The following is a 20,048-nucleotide window of genomic DNA, read 5'->3' as shown; positions in this document are numbered from 1 at the left end:
CGCTTGGACTGGGAAACGAAAATGGAACTACCCTGCAAGCAAAATGCAATGAGAATTAACTTCATGTTTCCAGAGCCCCATTTGTGGAGCTTAAAAGTCTTTTCTTTCTCTACACAAACTGAAATGTACAGACAGGAAGAAGAGTTTATTTTTACAGTCTGTCTGCAAAGTGCCCCTGTAAAAATAGTATTAAATACTCCCATGAACTCCACCTCAGACACTGTAGGAACTCCATCTGCTAGAGACAGATGCAAAGCAGATAGCTTTTTAAATGTGCTTGGCAAATTTTCAGAAGAAACTATGGGCTGTGAGAGAAGGAAGGATCACCCACTTACATAAGAACCAATCTCTTCCAAAACTGAACACCCTGGACTATACCAGGCACTTCATGTGAATAGTTAAAGAATAATGTGCCTTAGCAGAATGTTTTTCTTAACCAAATAGAGATGATTATATCTCAAATATGTATCTATTAATTTGCTTAGATCATGCCTCAAGCCATGACATCTTTGTTAGAAAAACGTAATTCTTTTGAACCTCATTAAGACTCTTGACAAACAACAGGCTCTGTCAATTAGCTGTGTTAAAAACAGTCTCTCTTTTTTTCTGCTGTCTTTTGAGCTTGCATTTACAAGAGGAAATCACTTAGTGGTAGAGGTTTCCCCACATGGCGGTCTGATTTATGTCAGATGTAAAAGACTATCACAATATTAATTATAACATTTCAATAAGGTGTCTGAATTTCTCTACCTTCACATGAACTCAGACACCATTTCTTTCTAAAGGTAAACTTAAAATTATGATTTTAAAATTTGCTTTTTCTCTCAGAACATTAGAATCATAACTCTGTACTGAATACAAATGGGTTTAGGAAGTGAGAAAATGTTTGTGTGAAAAGATAGGAAAATTATGCTGCTTAAGTTTTAAGCCTTTCAACCTTCTTGAAAGATGGGATTATATCAAGAAATTATTCTTCTGACATAAGAGATCTGTAAAAAGTTCCAGATATTTTATTTATCTCAAATATTTCTGGTAACCAACAATTATCTATCTACATTAAATCTTAAATTACATATTTAGAAGTCTTTAGAATAGAACCAGATCTCAGGAAAGTATGCTTCCAAAATAATTTAAGAAAATCATCAAATTTTCTCTTAGTCTGAAAGTGTGAAGGAAAAGGCTTTCATACTCAGAAATTAATAACTTTTTAGTTCCTTGAAGTAATCAACAGAGAAAGAAACATTTTTTTGTCAGTTAATACCACACCGTACTAAGCTAAACAGTTTACTTCCTTAAGTTACCCAAGCTGTGCAGAAGCCCTCTGAGCACTTACTGACAGACACACCTCAAGAGACATTCAGGTTTTCAACCTGTCAGTGCAGAATTCTTGCCACTGCTCCAGTACTACTACAGCAATATAAAGTCTTTCTGTACAACCGATAGGAAGTACCTGAACTTTAAGTACAAGTTTTAAACAGGACACTGCTTAATCAAAGCTGCGTGTGCCTCTAAAGTTTTGTGCATTTTTTCCACAAGTCACTTACATATATTCTGCCTACAGTTTAAGTTTTAAAGTCTTATTCTAAGGCGCCAGGCACACTTAATCTCCCCCCACACCTAGTGGCAGAAACCGAGCATACAAGATCAAAAGCAAACCATTTTTACACAGATATCAAAGGCTTGCTCCCAAATCTAAGACCTAAAACTCTAACAAACAAGACTTTTCAGCAGCCTAATACAATATCCTACATGAAATGGATACTGAGAAAAAGTAATTCCTCAATGTCTTAGCTGTATTCATATTGCATATCTGCCAATACATAGTCTAATGTTGCCGGTTGTTACAAAAGACTGTTGTCCTCTAAGTGAGAAAAGTGTCAAAGGTCAAGCAGGAATGAGTTAGCATACCCCTTTTCCCACTTTATTTAAAACCACTCTCAAAGGAAGAAAGGTTTTGCCTTTCCTGGTTTACAGAATGCAAAAATTGTATCGCATACTTACTTCTTGTGTGTGAGGTCCAGACCACTGTTGACTATTCCCTCCACCTTAACATTTTTCTGTCCACAAATATTTCCATAACTGTCATATCCTGAAAGCAGTCTTGCAGCTGCTCCTGTAGCTATTGAAAAGCCACAGATAAAACCCTGGAGGAATAAAAAAACCCCACAGTTTAGCAATACTCTGTTTGCCAGATGGGAAAAGTTGGTTTTATTAATTTATTTCTAAGCAGAGATTGTCTAAAAATTCTTTCAGACTGGAAAAGGAAAGACAAGGATCATCACAGAGAACTGTTGTGCAATAATAAAATTAAATGCAAGCTAAAAGAGGATTCAGACATCTAATACTGCGTATCATACAACCATAGTTAAGACCCTTGTATGTGGTTTTTATGAGAGTCATATTTTCAGCAAGCGGGCATGAAGCAGAAGTCAGCAAGTGAGCAAGGGCAGGCAGTGAAGGAGAGCTACAAGCAGAGATGTCAAGGATTGCTATGCATCTTAGAGAATCTTCCACACAATCCAGATTTTCTTCCTTTCCGATTTTTTTCTTTCCTTTAAATTAAGTGCTTTCAATGATGAGATAGAATGAACAGGCCTATCTAACACAAGTTTCTTTTAAGGAAATCCTCTTAAAGCAAGTGACCAGGTCAGGGCCACTACGGTTTAAGATGCAGGTTTTAAATGCAGGAAAGAAACAGATGCAAAGCAAGATGGCTCAGATCACGTAATGCGGAAAATACCCTAAGTAAGCAAGTCTTGCTGTGAACTTTCAGAGATATTTCACAAGCAAAACCAAGATCAAGGCAGTGATTGTGCAAACAAGAGACTGGCCCAAAAGCTTCATTATCAAACCACTGACAGGGAGAAATGAACAATCAGCTCACTCCACTACCACCAAGAAACTGTTTTCACATGTGAGGCAGGCTAAGATGTGAGATGTGGAAGCAGAACAAACAGCTGAAGCAAATGCATGGAGCAAAAGATGGTAGTGGAAGGATCAGATGAAATGATGGCAACAGGTAATGAAGTTGGCATGGAACAGTGAAAATGTGGGTGGTTCGCCCTGCAAGTGAAGTCTCCTACAGCACCAATTATGTGACCAAGTTGGATGATTGCTCTGTATATTATATCGATCAGACAGCAAAATTTGGGACACTCATGCACAGAAAACTAATTTATAACTGGGCGAACAGGTAAGTGTAACTGAATAATCAGGGAACATCAGCAAAACCAGAAAAAAACCAAACACACAAGAGAGATACTTGTTTCAGGAAGCACTGTGCTTTTTGCAATTTTAAGATATTCATATTACAGTGACACTGATTTTAAATAATCATTATAATTTTTGCATTTGAAGTCCAACCATTGAAAAACACCCTAGGGAAGGCAGAAGAAATTTTTCAGTGGAATTATTCCAAACACCAGAGACCGAGGTACAGCAGAAAAAAAAGCTGAGAGCACGTAAGTCCCAAACGCCTCTAAGGACAACTGCTTGCAACACAGCAGTAGAAAACAGCAATGGACGTTTTCTGTTTAAGAAGAGTAGCAGGCATAGGTCCATGAAACGAAACAAGATGGAAGGAGGTGTACTTCTAGTTTTCATTAATCTGTAACTCTTGGAGGTTTGATCTAGTAATAAAAAGCGTAGAGTGTTGTGAGGCTGACTTGAGAAAGGTGATGGTTTCATCACAGAGAACAGAACTGTTAAAACTTTGAAAGAAAGATCTTATCATTAGTAATATGGTTGTTAACAACAGCTGCTTCTACTAAGCATTCAATAAAAATAAATAAATTAACAAATAAACAAAAAGTCAACTCTTTGATAGCCAGAAACATTGCTTCTCACAAGAAGTTTACTGGGATTCACAGTTTACCAGACTCCCAGCTATCATTTCTGGGACATGCAGAGCCCCATAAGGAACATGAGTCAAGTGGTAATTCACCATGCTGAAAATCACTTATCACTGAAACTGCAGTTTCAGGGGATGAGAAGCTGGAGCAAGAACTGGCATAAACAATGAATTACGGATCCCTACCAAAGACCTTTGATATGTACATACTACCCATTTCTTCTACAGCTGATGGTTCCCATGCAAATATATCCTGACCTTTTCCAGTGATTAAGTTACTGATGGGTTTTAAAATTCCTTTCTTATGAATGCAAAGTCTTCAACTATGTAACATTTACAAAATCCTCTGAGTTTTACTCACCATTCCTATGCAGAAAAGGATGAATAAGAGCAGCCATGGTACATCTGTGCAGCTGTGGTCTTCCAGAGGCTTCCACTCTCGCTTGGAACTCTTGTGTGAGAAGAGAGAGATAAGGTTAACAACACTTTGTCTGCTCATAATAGAAAAAGGCAGAAAATTATTCTACAGGGCATTTACATACAGCAGGAGCCATCTTTAAGTGCCAAGATAGTTGAAGAAGTTTGGTCAAAAGGCTTAGAGTAAGGTTCATGTAGGACTCCAAAAGAAGTGCCTCCACAGGAGCTAGATCACCAAACAGTTATTTATCCAGAAAACAGTTAATTTATCCAGAAATTTACAAATAGTTATCCACAAAACAGGTTATTTTCACTTGTCTTTTTATTAACAGAAAACAGAAATTAATGGCATGAAATTGACAATGTCTCCTATTGCAGTCTTCCACAGTTGCCTTTCAGTAATCTGATTTCCAGCAAAGATAAAGGATTAAACTTTTCAAAAGCCCCTAAGTATTCAAACACTATTGGCAGGTTGAACAAGAACTATGCCTGTAGAAAGGAGGCAACAAATTGCCGATTAAGGAACAGTTTTCTACCTGCCATAAGGCAGCTGAGCTTAACATTTCAGTGAAGAAATACTTTATCGGTATTGCTATGGTGCCAGAACAGAAAGTTGTGCAATTAAAGGTTGAAACACTCAATGATGGAGGTAGTTGTAAGCAATTCAGATAGTTTGCTGCTCATGAGGTAAAAATTCTCATGTATACATTGCTAAGACAATTAAAGTCTTATAAACAGTCATCTAGGCAGAAAGGTTTCAGGGAAAGAATAAGCACTCGCTGTAATACAAAATCAACCACCAAATCAGAATTTGTTATAACAAAAATACTGATTACAGCTACTTTTAAAAATACACAGTTACACAAACAAGTTTTTTCAACAGGCTCCCAAATACTGAATCTTCAGATATATTGGCTGAGACCCAAAAACTGCAGACAACGTTTTAATCCTTGAGGAAGAAAAGGAGATTGATACAGGGAGACTACATACACAACAGCTCTCTCCAGAGACAGAGCAAAGGGGATAACCTATTCAAATTTTGAATTTATTTTTTTCTCTTAAGACTCTGAAGAATCTTCAAGATTTTGCTGACAAGGTAGTAAATGTCAGTACTGAATTAAAACAGAATGGCTGGGTGAAATGTCAACTGCTTTTATCTCCAGTATGTATTTTGCATATTTTTAATAAAAAAAAGCAATAGCATGTAACTTAAATGATATTAGCAAGGTGCTTTTTTGGTATTCATGACTTTGGCTTTTGTTAATTCACAAGCACAAAGCAACCTTTTCAAATACTACCATTAGAAAGCTAAAAACTGGGTAAACAAATGAAATCCTGCATGCATCACACTTCAAAAAATTCAGTTTTCTAAGTAGTCTGACTTTGCATTAGGGGATTCCATGCAAATTTTGCAATCTTTTATTAAGGAAGTTCCACTTACAGATGTGATAAATACAGTTTTAATTCAGACTGCAAACTCACCATAGGTTCTGAACAGTAAAACTTCTTTAGATTTTACTCAATAATCAGTAGTGAGAGGTGCTAAAAGGTCACATTATGCACTCTACAACCCACATTCAACAAAACAGAATCTTCTGATCCTGGCAATTCACGCTTAAAACGAACACCCTCTTCGAACTTAACATTTACCACAAGATTGTGACATTTATGTTGTTATAATTAGTATAATCATAATTACATAAAATACATAAGACTTCGTGCTTCCTATTCTTAATTCACCCCAAGAACTCTAGATTTTTTCGAAATTTACTTTTATTTACAAACAGCAGAGACAAATTTCAGCTACAGCTGCTATCTTAAGAGTAAACTGCCCTTGGCAAAAGAGGGAGCAGCAAAATGCACTGCAGTGTGTGCTTTGTTTGTTTTGTTGGGGTTTTTTTAATCCTCTCTCTACCATCTGCATACAAAATCTTTTAATAGGATTTTTAAAAGCCTCTAGAATAGCTCTGGTAAGGATTTAGGTTGTCTGACCAGTCACAGTTACCATAAGTAATCCATTTTACTTACTAAGTGGACTACAGTTTTTATGTCAAAAAGAAACTTGAAATGCCATAACATAGGACATAGTTAGGAGGTTACACAGATAAATTAATTCTCTGTCTAAAATTCTTACTGTGCTAAAAAAAAAAAAATTAACAGAACAAAATTTTTAAAAAAATAAGGAAGGTATTCTAAACAAAAAGTATCCTTGGAAGAAACTCAACAGGCACTAGATACTTACTAACTTACAATTTAACCACCTAGCAAGGTAGCAAGGTCTGAAACTGTGTATGTTTAAAACAACACCCCTCTTCTGTAGCCTGTCTCATCTTTCTTGTCCTCAGACCTTACAAAACCCAAGCTAGCTACCATTATCTACTATTTTTTTCCCAGTTGCCTCTTTGTACTCTGGATTCCCAATGAATCTTCTTCCATAGCTTCCCAGCCCTTTATCCTTGTCTTTGACGTTGGTGTCTGTGTCTCTCCAGTGACTGCTCTCTGTCTACTCTACACCCTTAGGCACTTACTCAGACTGTGATTTTCATGCTTTAGCAACATAAATTGTTAATCCATGGTCAACATAAGGTCTAACAAATGTTCGTTCTGCAATCTGTAAACTATACTTTGCCCTCACTGTGACTGAAACACCACAACATTATAGCAGACATGCTTTACCTGAAATCCTAAAACTGCACTTCTACTTATTTTAGCCCTTCTTCCAGATAGATTAGGAGTCTACAGTATTTGCTTATGCAAGAAAGCTAGAGACAAAAAAAATGTTTTTGAAATTATTTGATTCATTTCACATTTTCTCTTAAAATAGAGCTTTCGTAATTTACACTATGCTCTCTAAAGATATTCTTGCCATTAACAAAGCACAGAGCCTGTACTGTCATGAAAGCACAGAGAATTTTGAGCACTATCAGTCAGAAGTGGAAGGCTGGCAAAAGAGCCCTTCTCTCCAAGACAAACTTGCAGGTTGGGCATTTCCTCATAATAGCTTTTCTGTGTTGATTTCATGAGTTATTTACTCAAGAACCCAAATGAGTGTGTTCAGAAGTTTACACCTGTCCATTTTGCACAAGACTTAGCAAACTCAAAACCAAATCAGAACCCTTGGGTTCAGCAGTTTTACCATCATGTTTTAGTACTACACACCTAGAAAACTGCATGTCTACAATTAAGCCTTCTCTTGCAGAAGAGGAAGTGTGAAGAACGTCAGGACATTAACTACTGGTTTTTCCTAGTTAAATTCAGAGTCACACATTCTCATGACTAAAAATACTTGCACGCAAATACAAAATAAAAAAGAGGTTATTTTCTTGGTATTCATTGCATCCAGTCACTCCCAAGCAAAAACAGAAATCCCTCTTCCAGATTTCTTTCTTGCTGCCACTTCCAAAATATATCTTTGGAGCACCAAATAGTAGGTCTCCTCTGCATACTGCAGTATACTTCGGTACAAGAATAGCCAAAACCAGTGGTTACCACTTTCACTGGCAACCGTAATAGCAGTACTGGATGCTGCCATACAAGCACTCACGTGCCATAACCAGAGTGAAACACATATAAGACCATTAAAAAAATGTAAAAATACAGCATTTCAACAGGAGACTACAGATGCAGGGAGCTACAGAGAATTTATTTGAAACACAAGACGTGTCATGCAATGTAAAATTTGGGAGTGATGAGACTGAAGCAAGAAGCCTATTAAAGAACATCTGCAGCACTATATATACAGATAATCAAGCTGTGGGTTAATAGCAAAGATGTGAATAAGATAAGGATAAAGATGGAATTTGCCATCAGCTGATGATGTTGCAACACCACGGTACAGGCAGCAGAAAGAAAAAATCTTGTGGTGGTCAGAGCACATGTTTCAAGAAGAAAATTAAAGTACTAGTGAGGCAGGTGGGCTGAATTAAGGACAACCCAATTAGTAACTGGCATGAGTTAAAACCACCAGATGAAAACAAGTTGCAGGTCAGAGCCTAGAGGTTAGACTCTAGGCTCCACTTCGGCTAGTGAGTGTAAGTTAGCAACTGGAGAGTATAGGACTATTCCAATTTGCATATGAACACAAAGGTTGTAAGAATAAAGCCACAACTTCATTCACATAGTTAAGGGACACTGATGTTAAGATAATGTGCTACAAAACCCTATCCTAGGAATCATATTAATCTAACTACACCTCCTTTAAATTCTCTGTTGTTTTATCACCTTGATGTAACATCTGGACTCAGAGTACATACAACTGTAGTTCAATACAGAAGAGTAAACAGACATAACTGCTCTTTGTTTATTTATATTAGAATTCAGAAATTATTGTGAAGCTAACTATCTTCATAGAAGACAAACAGCCACAGCATGCACATAGCATTAATAAATGGCCTTTAGAGGCAAAAAAGGGTTCTCATCCTGACCATCTTTTGTGGAAACTGCTGGAGTCCTGCGACATCCACCTTTCTTAGAAGGCAGACTGGTTCTGATAAAGTAACAGATTCAACTGATCATATAAACAGTATTTGGTTTATTCCAGTAGCACTGTGAGTACAGAATACATAAATTTTACACCTCTGATGCAAGTTTGACCCTTCAAAATTGGAGAGTCCATTTGCAATACTGTGCATACCACCAAATTATATGTAAGGGCTCCTTGGGAAATGGGCAAGCCAAGTTAAAAAGGTGATGACCAAGAAGTCATCCAGTTCAGAAGCTGTCCTGCAAGCCAAGTTTAACCCTGCATCTTGAAAGGCTATTGAAACATACCCACATAGAAGAAAAAAAACAGAAAAAAGACAGCTCTTGAAACATTTATCAGTGTTTCCTAACAGCCATTTAAGGAGATGGTATTTTATTCATTTTACATCTTTACAAGCTAAAGAACAGTACTAATCACACGTTGACCTTTACTGTGAAGCATTCTGCCTACAAATAAGATGAGCCATAATTTACTAGTTTACCAAACTGTTTGCAATGCAATAGAGTAATTCTCCAGGTTTAACAGATATGGCATTTTTCTAAGACATGGCAGACTTTTCTACACTGTGCAGCTGTTTAAAAGAACTAGCACCAGCTGCATGCTGTCCTAATGAAACTTCTTCCACCTCTTAACAGACTTTGATCCTAGAGCCTAAAGAAAAAGAGTATATGAGTCCTGATCCCAAGCATACACACTCAATTCCCCACACAAGTACACTTTCGAGAACAAAAGTTAACAACTCAAGTAAACCAGTTCTCTATATAAAAAGTTCATGTGGTGAATCTACTGTTTAAAGTGTGCAGAACAAAGTCTTGAAGCATAAACATATTTTCAGTTCACGTCTTTACCAATCATGTTACAGTTTTATAGAAAACCCTTGGCTTACTTCACCAAGAAGTCTAAGAACACTGGCTCAGTTGACTTAGTTAAAATGTTCACCATTACCTACAGACTTCCTATGCATGACCTACAAGTATTCAGACAAAGCACTAAATAGCAGCTTACATCACTATCATGAGTTCAGACAATCTCTCAGGTTCACAATAAAACTTGTTTATTATACAGCATATTATTGGTACACCTCCATTACTAGAGCAGGAACATGCACCAGCAAGTGCAAACTTTTACCCTACCAAATTTTACCAATTCCCTGGAAGAATGAACTACATTGTATCATAAAAATACCTCCATAAACACACTAAAAAAACTGTTAGTATAGACTTGGCCTGGATCTACCTCTGGGGAAGAGCAGTATTGCTCCAACCTCAAAGAACTTACTAATGGTTGCATTCTCATGGGAGACTTGAATTGCCCCAGACTTGCAAAACTGAAGCAATGTCTCCCACTTACAGGGACAAAAGCGCTTGTCACTGTAACACTACTGCAGCATGTCCCAGCCATCTCTAGAAAGAAGCCCAAACACCTTGGAGCAATTCGAAAAGGGACTGCATAATAAAACATGCAATTCACGGTGGAGTTCAACTGTGAGTCCATTTGTGTGTAATTTCTGCTTCAATTTCATTACAAAATGGTGTATTTTTCAGTTTACTGCAAAGCAGACACTAGTTACACTTCAGACTTAAGAGCCATATACCAGTATTTTACATACAGGCACCTACATCCTTATTTTCCTAATGACTTCACATTCATCACTTGATCTCCAATGCCTTGTCCACTGAAAAAATGCACCTGCCTGTTAAAAGTATGAAACTCAGAAATAATGCTAGAAAAAGTTTTCTGATGGTGTAATACTGCTTTATCCACCGAAGGGTAATGAATTTATACTTTGCTTCTCTTCAGAGATTAAGAATACCACCAATTCAATGGGTCCACATCTTCTATTTCACTAATGTTCTCAGACTCCACCAATAGTATTTATAAGTTTTTAACATATGGTAAACAAAATCGAGATCACCATAAGGTATCACTTAGAGAATTACTAATGGATGTTTACCCTGAAAACTCATACGTGGGGACTTCGCTCTTGAAGGTAGCATATGTTGTGTTGTAGATCATCTTCCATTCATCTTTACAGTCAATTCATATTAAACATTGCTTCAAAACTCCTTGATTACATGCCTCTGCCTCAATCAACAACTAAATATTTATCTTGAGACATAACACAGCTGATTAAATAAAGAGTTGACATGATCAGCACACCTGCTGCAGTTTTGAAGTTTAGAGATCAGGCCATCTGCAGACAAAAGCCTTGTTTTTAAGTCTCAAAATATTTAGTTATTGTTTCTTTTCTTCATTACACATTATTAAGCATTTATTTCAAATGAGCAATAAATAAGGATACTTTAAAAATATCACAGTAGTATTTTTCAGGGGCTTAAAATATCCATTTCAATGCAATTTTGGAACTTCCATGGTTCTTACTCACTAATAAAAAAAACAGTCATGAAAACAAAACCAAACCAATAACAATGAAAACTCAAAGCAACAATAATAAAACAAACCACAAAAAACCAAACAAAACCCCACAACACCCCCAAAGCCCACAAAACTAAAAAATTAAAACATTTCTTCACTTCTGAAGACACTTTGCACCTACCAAGTTACTGTATTACATTTGAATTTTCTACTTGTTCATCAACCTGTTTCACAGAATTTCAAATGTTATTACTTCTACAGACTGAAAATCCCAAATTACAAAATATTTTCTAACTTTAGACTACTAAAACATAAAATTAAAAACACACTTTACTTTCCAATGTTAGCTTTATCACAGGACATTAAGACACATGCAAAAAACCCACCAGGAATCCCAGGGCAGAACTCCCCAGTTACTGGTCTCCACATGAGATGTGAAGGACATTCCATAGAAAAGCTCCCCCGGTTCTCTCCACTGTCTTCTTGTAAATTCAAGACCAAAGACATCACAGCTCATTAGGAGCTCATGGCCTGCACAGCACTGCTGGGAGAACTAACCATGTTGCCACTTACAGGGCCATTCATAGCAGTTTGATACATGTTCCTTCAAAATCCATCCTATATTCAAATATGTTTGCCAACTGAAAATCATAGCTGCTTAAATACAAACTCCCAGCTTAGAGGTTCAAATTTCTCGCATAACAAGAAAGAAAAACACTCATAATTACAGTAAGAGGGCAGTGCTCGAGGACACAGAGTGTATTAGATCAACAGGAGCTAACACTGGGAGGAGAATGGAAAGGGAAATAATGTGTCAAGCCCCTACCTTATTACATAAGCGTATTTCCTTTTAACTAGGCAATAATTTTTCAGTTTTTCATAGCAAACTATGGGAAGTCTGACAAAGCATTCCCAGGTCATGGTTATCATGACCTTGAACAAATGGGTTTCCTCTTTTGTTTCTGTAGATCTGTATACAATACGCAGAGGTCTCTTCCTCTGTCAAATAATATATCTGAAGAGCTGCAAGAGTAGTTTCAATTTAAAACCAAATGAAAACAAAACAGGCCAGTGCTCATTTCTAGTGTTATTAACTACATTAATAAAGAGCAGGAACATTATATATTATCAGATACAAGTCACCATGTTCTGCTCACCATGCTCGCCACCATAGTCCAGCAACACCACTAGTAAAAACAGTGGCTGCTAGAAACTAGCATGTAGAAATGCAGTATGGAATCAGCTTTCCAATATACAGCAATCATCTCTTATTCTTATAGTGCATTGCATACTGGGTTGAAATCATATTAAAGCAGAGAAAACTAAATTTTTGGACTGTAAAGCTGAACTTCAAAATGAAGTTGACACTTCTCTCTTCTTAAAAATACATACAGATGCTCTTGAGGCTGTTGTCATACAATTATACACTTTTATTCCACATTAGAAAAATGCTTACCAAGAAGATTTAAATGGGGAAAAAAAAAAAAAAAAAAAGAGAAGAGGGGCCTAGTAAAAGCAGGCCAATCAATGCAATGACATTTACTTACTGTCTAAGTCTAGGAAACTTCAAAGTGGTTGAAAGGCCACTATTAGATACTAGATATTAAAAATATCTAAGAAACCGGATTAGATATTCACCAACACAAACTTTCTCTAAAATTTATAGCAAAGCTCTCAGTACAGTTTCATAAAACAAAGGTAAAAATTAGCAATCAGTTTAGTCAACAGGTAGAAGTAACCTGACAACACTGCATAAACATTTTTTAGAAGGTAAGCATAAGATCTACACAATTTTCCAAAAGCTGCTTCAAAGGCGGAAAGATGCAAATACAAAATATCAAAGACACATTTTCTGTTAAATTGGTTTGCAAGTTCTACTTTTCACAAAAGAAATCACTAAGTTCATAGGAACAAAAATTACAGTCAGCCAAAATACGGAAAAAGCATGCACAGCTAGCGCCAAAGCCTGCCTTCAGAGTAAGCAGCATAAAGACAGCTGACAACTTCACTACTTAACAAACACTGTCATTTCTTCATAATGACAAATAAAAGCCATCAGTTGGGTGATACTGAACATATCCTCACAATTACTAACCTAAAAGTCTGATGGCTGACAGCAGTCTTGATGTCAATTAGATTACAGTAACATAAGCTTTGGATTTAGCATTCACTATTAACAATGCAAGATAATCAGTCTTCTCCAAAACTGTTCTCACTCCATCCAAAAAAAAAAAATTTTGTAAGGATCCTATGTCCCAGGCTTGTTCCCAGTACAAACTATCACTTCCTGAAGCTCTTAAAACGCCCGATCTTTGAATTACCTGACAAAGCAAAGGAAAGAACTCGCTACTTACAACTTTCAAGAAGTGATACAACAGAAGGGTAGTCTGAACCTCAGATTAGCTAGCCCTCAGTAGGAAAAGCTCAGTGAATTTTATAGAGTACTCACAAGTATCTATGTAGTTGAAATATTTCTATGTTAAGATCAAAAGAAAATATTTGCACAGGTTGTGCTGCTTGTGACAGCATTTATAAAAGGACATCTCATGCTTCACAGGAAACTTACGGAGCTCACAGACCAGAAATACAGAAGCAACTCCATGAGATGCCTTATCATCAGCATGTTCTTGGATCCTGCCTGTACACTTCATCCCTCATACTATATCTGCTTACCAGAGGCTAGAATAGAAGCCTCATCTACTGTCAATATACTGAAGGGGAAATCAAGCTTCCTATCTCCTGGAAGGAGAATTCACAACTCATTCTGTTTCCCTTCATCAACACCATTATTTGTCTGGTCTTCTTCCATGATGGTACACCCACAATGAAACAGGCATGTTTTGATGTCCCTTAAATTCATTTGACTGTGAGAACTTCTGACAGCTGAAGATATATGGCTGATGTACAATTAGAACCTGTATTGCCCATAACAGTTAGAAGAGACATTCTGTCAGAACTACTCATTTTTTCAAAAAGTTAGGAACTCCAGATTTATTCAATGTTGTTTTGCTAGCAGATGTTCAAGGGAAAGATAAGGGATAATCTGTCTTCATCTCTTCTTATAATGGGAAGTTCTTACAGTCTTTCAAAAACCAAGGCCACCACTAAAACCACCAAGAATAACATGTGCTTTGTTTTTCTCAGTCATGCCTCCAGTTTACAGTGATATTTCAAGCTTCTATCACACATATCGTAGATTAAGTCACTAATGTAAAAAGCTGTAAGTTTATTTTAAACACACACAGTATTTCCCAATTGCAATACAAACACTGAGACTTCAATAAATTGCCTTGTTTCCTATCACGTGTTGCCAAACCAAACACCTTTTAACTACAATCAACTACTTCCATTGCAGAACAGCAGGAAGGGAGAACAGATGTATTACAACCGTTGAATGAGAAAGCAGTTTAAAGTCTGTCTCTCCCCACACCTCATTCCCTTTTACTATGTATGAATTTCTGCCCCCTCAGATATAACAATCCAAACTCTACAGAACTGTGCTATAAACTAGATCAGTGGAGCAATTTGAGTCATACTGTAAAAGAAGTTTTCTTGCTTAGAAACAAACAAAAAACCTGTATGGATTAGTTTAAACAGATTTACGGCACAGGCTAACAGTTGTGGCAACACAGGAGTGATGAACTCCAACAGTTACTTCCTAAAAATCCAGTTTTAAAATGGATTGATACTGTGACATAGAAGAAAATAGCACCGGTAAAGGAGAAGAATGAAAAGCAAGGGAAGAGAATACTGGCGCTCAGTTCCATTCTTCTTTCTCAGCAAAACTAAAGACTTGAAAAAAATTCATTTATTCTAACAACTCACAACTTCTGCACCACTTGCTCAAAAGATCCCTAGATTTAGGTAGAGAAGATCATTTCCAAAACAGCACAAACACACAAAAAATTCCACAAACCCGAACTAGAGCTACCTCTATCAAAAGTAAGAAGAAACTTAAGGTTTGTTGCACAGCAGATCCATGGCAAAAGAGATGCATCCAGACAGAAGCACCCATCCTGAGAAAACAGCCATCTCATGATATAGATATGGCCAAGAGAGGACAGTGGGCTGAAACAACATGAAGGTACTGACAACTAACAGCAATACCAGACAGCAGACAGAAATCCCACTTCAGTGTTTGTCCCTTCTTTTACAGGCTTTCATCTCATATACAATAGTACACTTTGGCTAAACTACAATTCAAAGAAACGTTAGGAAGATCTGGTCATGATAACTAAAAAGGAATACACAGACTGCTTTAAGACAACTGCTAAAATGTAGCTGACATTGCACAAGCTTTTCTCTAAAGTTCAAGGTGCAAGACGGTAATAGTAAAGAGACAGCAAGCACAAAAAAATGACAGCTTAGTGATACTCAGTAAGTACAGAATTGCACAAGTCCCTAAAGAAGAAAAGATAACACCCTCATAACACCAAAAAGAAACAAGGTAACACTGAAAAGGAACAAGAAGTAAACAAGAATTCTAGTTGTGATGACAAAGAAATAGTAGAGATCACAGAAGATGCTGTCATCCCGTGGAAGTGAAAGAACTTCATGCAAACATGGAAAACCAGAATGAAAATAAAAAAGAAACTGGAAAAGAAGTACTCCAGTTCTAATCACCTCAGCAGGCAAAACAGCAGTGGAATAACAGAAAGAATGAGCTCATCTGGAAGAAAGTCTGGTATGGCTGCATTAAGTTTAATTTAACATGACTCTTAACAGATAAAGCTGAAAAATTTGGTAAAATAGCAAGTTAACAAAAGGGGGGAAAAGGCTGGAAGTACAAACACAGATAGAAGTAGTGGCAAATAATATTCAGAGAGTAGAAGGCAGTGAATAATTGCAAAAGGACAGTACTTTCCCTGTAAGGACCATTCACTTAAGAGTTGGATTCAATGATCCTTTCCAACTCGAAAAATTCTGCGGTACTACAGACGTCCCAAGGAGAATAAGACATCATGTGGTAGAGGATTACATATACTATTGAAAGCAACAGAGATCAAGGAGGGTAAGAAAGAAGGGGAGTCCTTGCAACTTGGGCATAAGAAGCCTGTAGAGATATTAATCGAAGATCATTTCAGCACAACACAGAATCTGGACTGGAATTAATGTAGTAGGAAGAAGGAGGAAAGAATGTGTAGCAACAAGCATACGTTCCTCTGTTCAGGAATTTGGAAAAGAAGGGAAACAGACTAGAGTGTGGTTATTTTTAAGGATGGAGAATAGCAACTTAGAATAAAATTAAGAAGGGAATAAGATGGCAGCAGAAGGTAAAAACATGAAATTTGAAATTAAAACTGAAAAACAGAATGAATGGGGCTTTGGGTAGTTGAAAAGGCAGAAAAAGCAGAAAACAAACACGAGAATACATCTCTGTAAGTAGCAATCAATAATGCTGAATAAAGGTAAACATGTCGATTCTAATCAGTTTTTCTCTGGAAACCTTCAGATTCTGCTGGGGAAGAGGCACAGGAAAAGGCCTTAAGATAGAGCTTTACACAGTCCGCAAAGCAAAGGAATGGGAAATGCATCTAAGGGAAAAAATTGGTAATTGAGTATGAAACAAAAGCTGTGAATAAAACTACAAAGAAATCTATCCAGTTCAACAATCAGACACAGGTAGATGCATTATCAGAAATGAGAGAAGAAGGTGGCAGTCATGAGAAAGGGACTTGGAGATGCGGTAATCAGATAAGATGGTTGGCAGAATCAAAACAGAAGTAATCATTTCTCTCAGAAACAAATGGGGATTAGCAGATGAAGATCAAATAGGCTAGAGAGCTGAAAAATAATGAGAAAATCTACTTGAAAAACAAAGTCATAAGGAATGAGTGCATTCATGATAAGAGGAGAGACTATGTCAAAGACCAATATGGACTACAAAGGGAGAAGCAAAAAGGTGAGGAGACATGAAGGAATGTCTGATGGACCCCTGCCCAGGAAAAAATGTAAGAGTGGGAGTGCAAGGACCATGGAAGATGAGGAACACAACATTTATTTTTAATGATAAAAGGTATGATAAGACAGGCATTAGGACCTAATGTAATGCTGTATTTCAGGTAGCAAGGTTTCTGTAATCCATATACCAGACAAAACTGCTGATAAAATGAATATTTTATCTACTAGCAACTAGCATTTGATTTGGATTTCTTGAGGAGACACACCACTGCTTACGGCCAGGAAATTCAATAAACTGCCATTCTTCATACTTCAGTTATATATATGGGGTACAAAGCTCAATTGTTGTACTGCATCTTGCCACACATAAGGAAGGCAAATGAAAAGTTCAGCAGGATACTTTTAACATCATACAACCTGGCAGCAGAACACAAATTTCACTAAAACCCAGAATCAGTCGGCTGAAACCTATGAACAGGCCAGATATGCAAACCAACTCATCCTCTAACATTACAAACAAAGAAGCCTGCATTTTCCTTTAAGAGAAGAACAGTGAACAGCAATTCAAATTCATACAAAAGAGCTAGAAAGAGCCTACAAAACACTTAAGAAAAGTAATTTGGATAGGAATCACAGAAAATAAGGTTGGAAAAGACTTCAAAACATTACTTCAAAACATCAACTTCACTCTCAGTGCTCCAAGTCTGTATCAGCTTTCCTTAAGCCACTCCTGACAGATGTTTATCTAACATGGTTTTGTTTGGGTTTTTTTTTTAGCAAACCTCAAACAATACAGACTTCACAATATCCTCTGGCAGTCTACTGCAGTGACTGAACAATTTCAAGATCTTCCCTTAACATTTAGCATATATCTCACTCTCTTAGTTCAAACCATTTCTTCATGCACCATAAAGCTGATTGCCTCCCTCTTTGCAGCATATTTGCTACACAGAAAGGATGTTCCCTATTGCAACTGGACAGCTCTCCGCAGTGTTCTGCATTGGAAGGACAGAGCTCTTATATAAAAAAAAAAAAAAGTCTGCCTGAACGGATGAGCTACAAAAACTCATCTGTGTGATGAGTCATCTGGGACAGCAGAGACAGACTTTCCCACATAAGCAGTCTGCTGGAAGCTGGATTCAGCAGCCACTGCAAGTGACACAGCCAAAGGAAACTAACATTTACAAGTGAGCAAAGCACAGCCAAGGCATCAGTCGTGATCGTACTACAGCCTTCAGAAAAGAGCCAAGCAAAAACGCAGCATAGCTTTAGCCGTGTTGTTTAAAGGGAAAGTTAAAATGGGAAGCACAGCCGCAAACTGGAGCGTTGGGTGGAGCTCCCGATTGTGCCTTGCCTGGCAGCACCACTCTGGGGGAAAAAAAGGAGTCAGTAAGGGCAAAGCAGAGCGAAGGGGGAGGGGGAAGAAAGAAAAGCCGACCTCGGAAACAAGAGATGTGCACGGGACCAATCACACACAGGGAAATGGATGTAGGGAGGCACCTGAACCCTTGGACATAGTCCTAATCCCAGCCTCCTTCCTCACTGTGTCTCCCTTTCCAGAGGCAGTGGATTTGAGGGATGCCCTGGGCATGATGACTTTCCTCCCACGGAATAGCCTCTCTCTCTCGGGTGGGGCAGTAGGGACCCCAAAGAACATGCTGCAAGAACGGAAAGGCATGCAGAGCTATCTAGGGAGATGTATTGAGGCATGGTGGGGGGAGGTGGGGTGGGGATCACAGGACAGTGGTGCAAGGCACTACGAGGATGGCAGGTAAGAACTGGAGGTCTGCAGCTGCAGCCATAGCAAGGAACTGGAGCAGGGTATGGCAAAGATTGCAAAGCCAAAGGAGGGCTGGGGAAGAAGGGGCAAGGTGAAGCTGATCCACAGGGGAAGCACCATACAGAACAGCATGCAGGGATAGAACTGCGCAGCACGGTAGGAGCAAGGCTATAGGGGGTGAACAAGGGGGTGCATAACCATAAGCGGGAAAAGCACAGCTACAGAGGGAGCAAAAAGGTTCACAGTTCATGTGCACGGCTTGGGGCGAGTGGATGTGAGAGGGTTGTACCCAGCCACGAAACAGCAAGGCTACGGAAGAGGAAAGCAAGGGAGTCACAGTCATGAGGGAGCAGAGCTGTTGGTGGAGGAGCGTGAAGGGGAGAAGGAAAGCAAGGGGCTCCCAGCCATGAGAGAGTATGGTTACAGACTGGGACACGGGCGAGCGCGCAGCCACGGGAGAACGGCGCTACAGGTGTAGCGAGGGGATGCACCGCCACAGCAAAGCGGAGCTCTGTAGTGGGTGCGCAGCCTAAGGGAAGCTGTGCTGCGAGGGGCACAAGGGGATGCACGGCCGCCAGAGAGCGCGGCTGGGGAGGGGACAAGCGGCTGCGCAGCCACAGGACAGCGACAGGGGCAGACCCGGGGCCGGGAGGGGCACAGCCACGGGGCGGGCAGCGGGGCCGCGGGCGGCTGTGACAGGGCCCGGCAGAGGAGAGCGGCGGGGTTGGAGGAAGGGAGGGGGACACGGGCCACTCACGTGCGCGGCGGAGCTGCAGCAGCCCATGGCGTCCGCGGGTCTCTGCCCCGGGGCTGCCCGCTAGGCATCCACTCGCTGCGACTCCCCGCCCCGAGCGGCGGTGTGGTGCGGGGCGCACGGAGGGCGGCACGGAGAGAGCGCCGGCGAAGCGGCGGGGACGGCGGGGCCCGGTCAGACGAGCGCGGCTGCACCACAAGCGCCGCCGCGGCGCCCCCTCATCCTCCTCCCCCGCGCCGCGGCCGCTCGAGGAAGGGGCGGAACCGGCGGGTGGGCGGGGCCTGTAGAGGCGGGGCCCGGGTGGGCGTGGCCAGGGCACCGCGGCGCGGGGGGTACCTGCCCGGCCGGCGGCCCCGCCCCCGCCCCGCCCCCCGCGCGCCGCCGCCGCTTCCGGTGCGGCAATGGCGGCGGAGGTGCCGCCGCTGTAGAGCTGTTTGCCCTCAGGCCGCGTCCTTCGCTCGCCCCACGGGCAGTGTGTGACCCGGAG

The 20,048-nt window shown here is 39.5% G+C and overlaps 1 protein-coding gene across 8 annotated transcripts in view; it reads right to left on the bottom strand.

Annotated features, from left to right (window-relative positions):
• SLC44A1 (solute carrier family 44 member 1) overlaps window positions 1-19,802 on the bottom strand; it is an 83,356-nt gene extending 63,554 nt beyond the window's left edge. For 4 of the 8 annotated variants that reach the window (XR_007200785.1, XR_007200784.1, XR_007200786.1 and 1 more), the window contains exons 1-3: window positions 19,565-19,802; window positions 4,212-4,301; window positions 2,002-2,144 (exon numbers count right to left, since the gene is read on the bottom strand). Coding sequence is in view for 5 of the 8 variants with exons in the window: in XM_048290768.1 (XP_048146725.1) it covers window positions 2,002-2,144; window positions 4,212-4,301; window positions 19,565-19,591 (260 nt within the window). In the remaining 3 variants the exon portion in view is untranslated. The remainder of the gene's footprint in view (window positions 1-2,001; window positions 2,145-4,211; window positions 4,302-19,564) is intronic. The other 4 variants (XM_048290769.1, XM_048290772.1, XM_048290771.1 and 1 more) reach the window with 2 other exon arrangements.
• Window positions 19,803-20,048: the final 246 nt, after the last annotated feature.

Source organism: Corvus hawaiiensis, chromosome Z, assembly GCF_020740725.1.
Source record: "Corvus hawaiiensis isolate bCorHaw1 chromosome Z, bCorHaw1.pri.cur, whole genome shotgun sequence".
Taxonomy (NCBI): domain Eukaryota; kingdom Metazoa; phylum Chordata; class Aves; order Passeriformes; family Corvidae; genus Corvus; species Corvus hawaiiensis.
The sequence above is the reverse complement of the archived record's forward strand: the minus strand, read 5'-3'. Positions and strand labels throughout refer to the sequence as shown.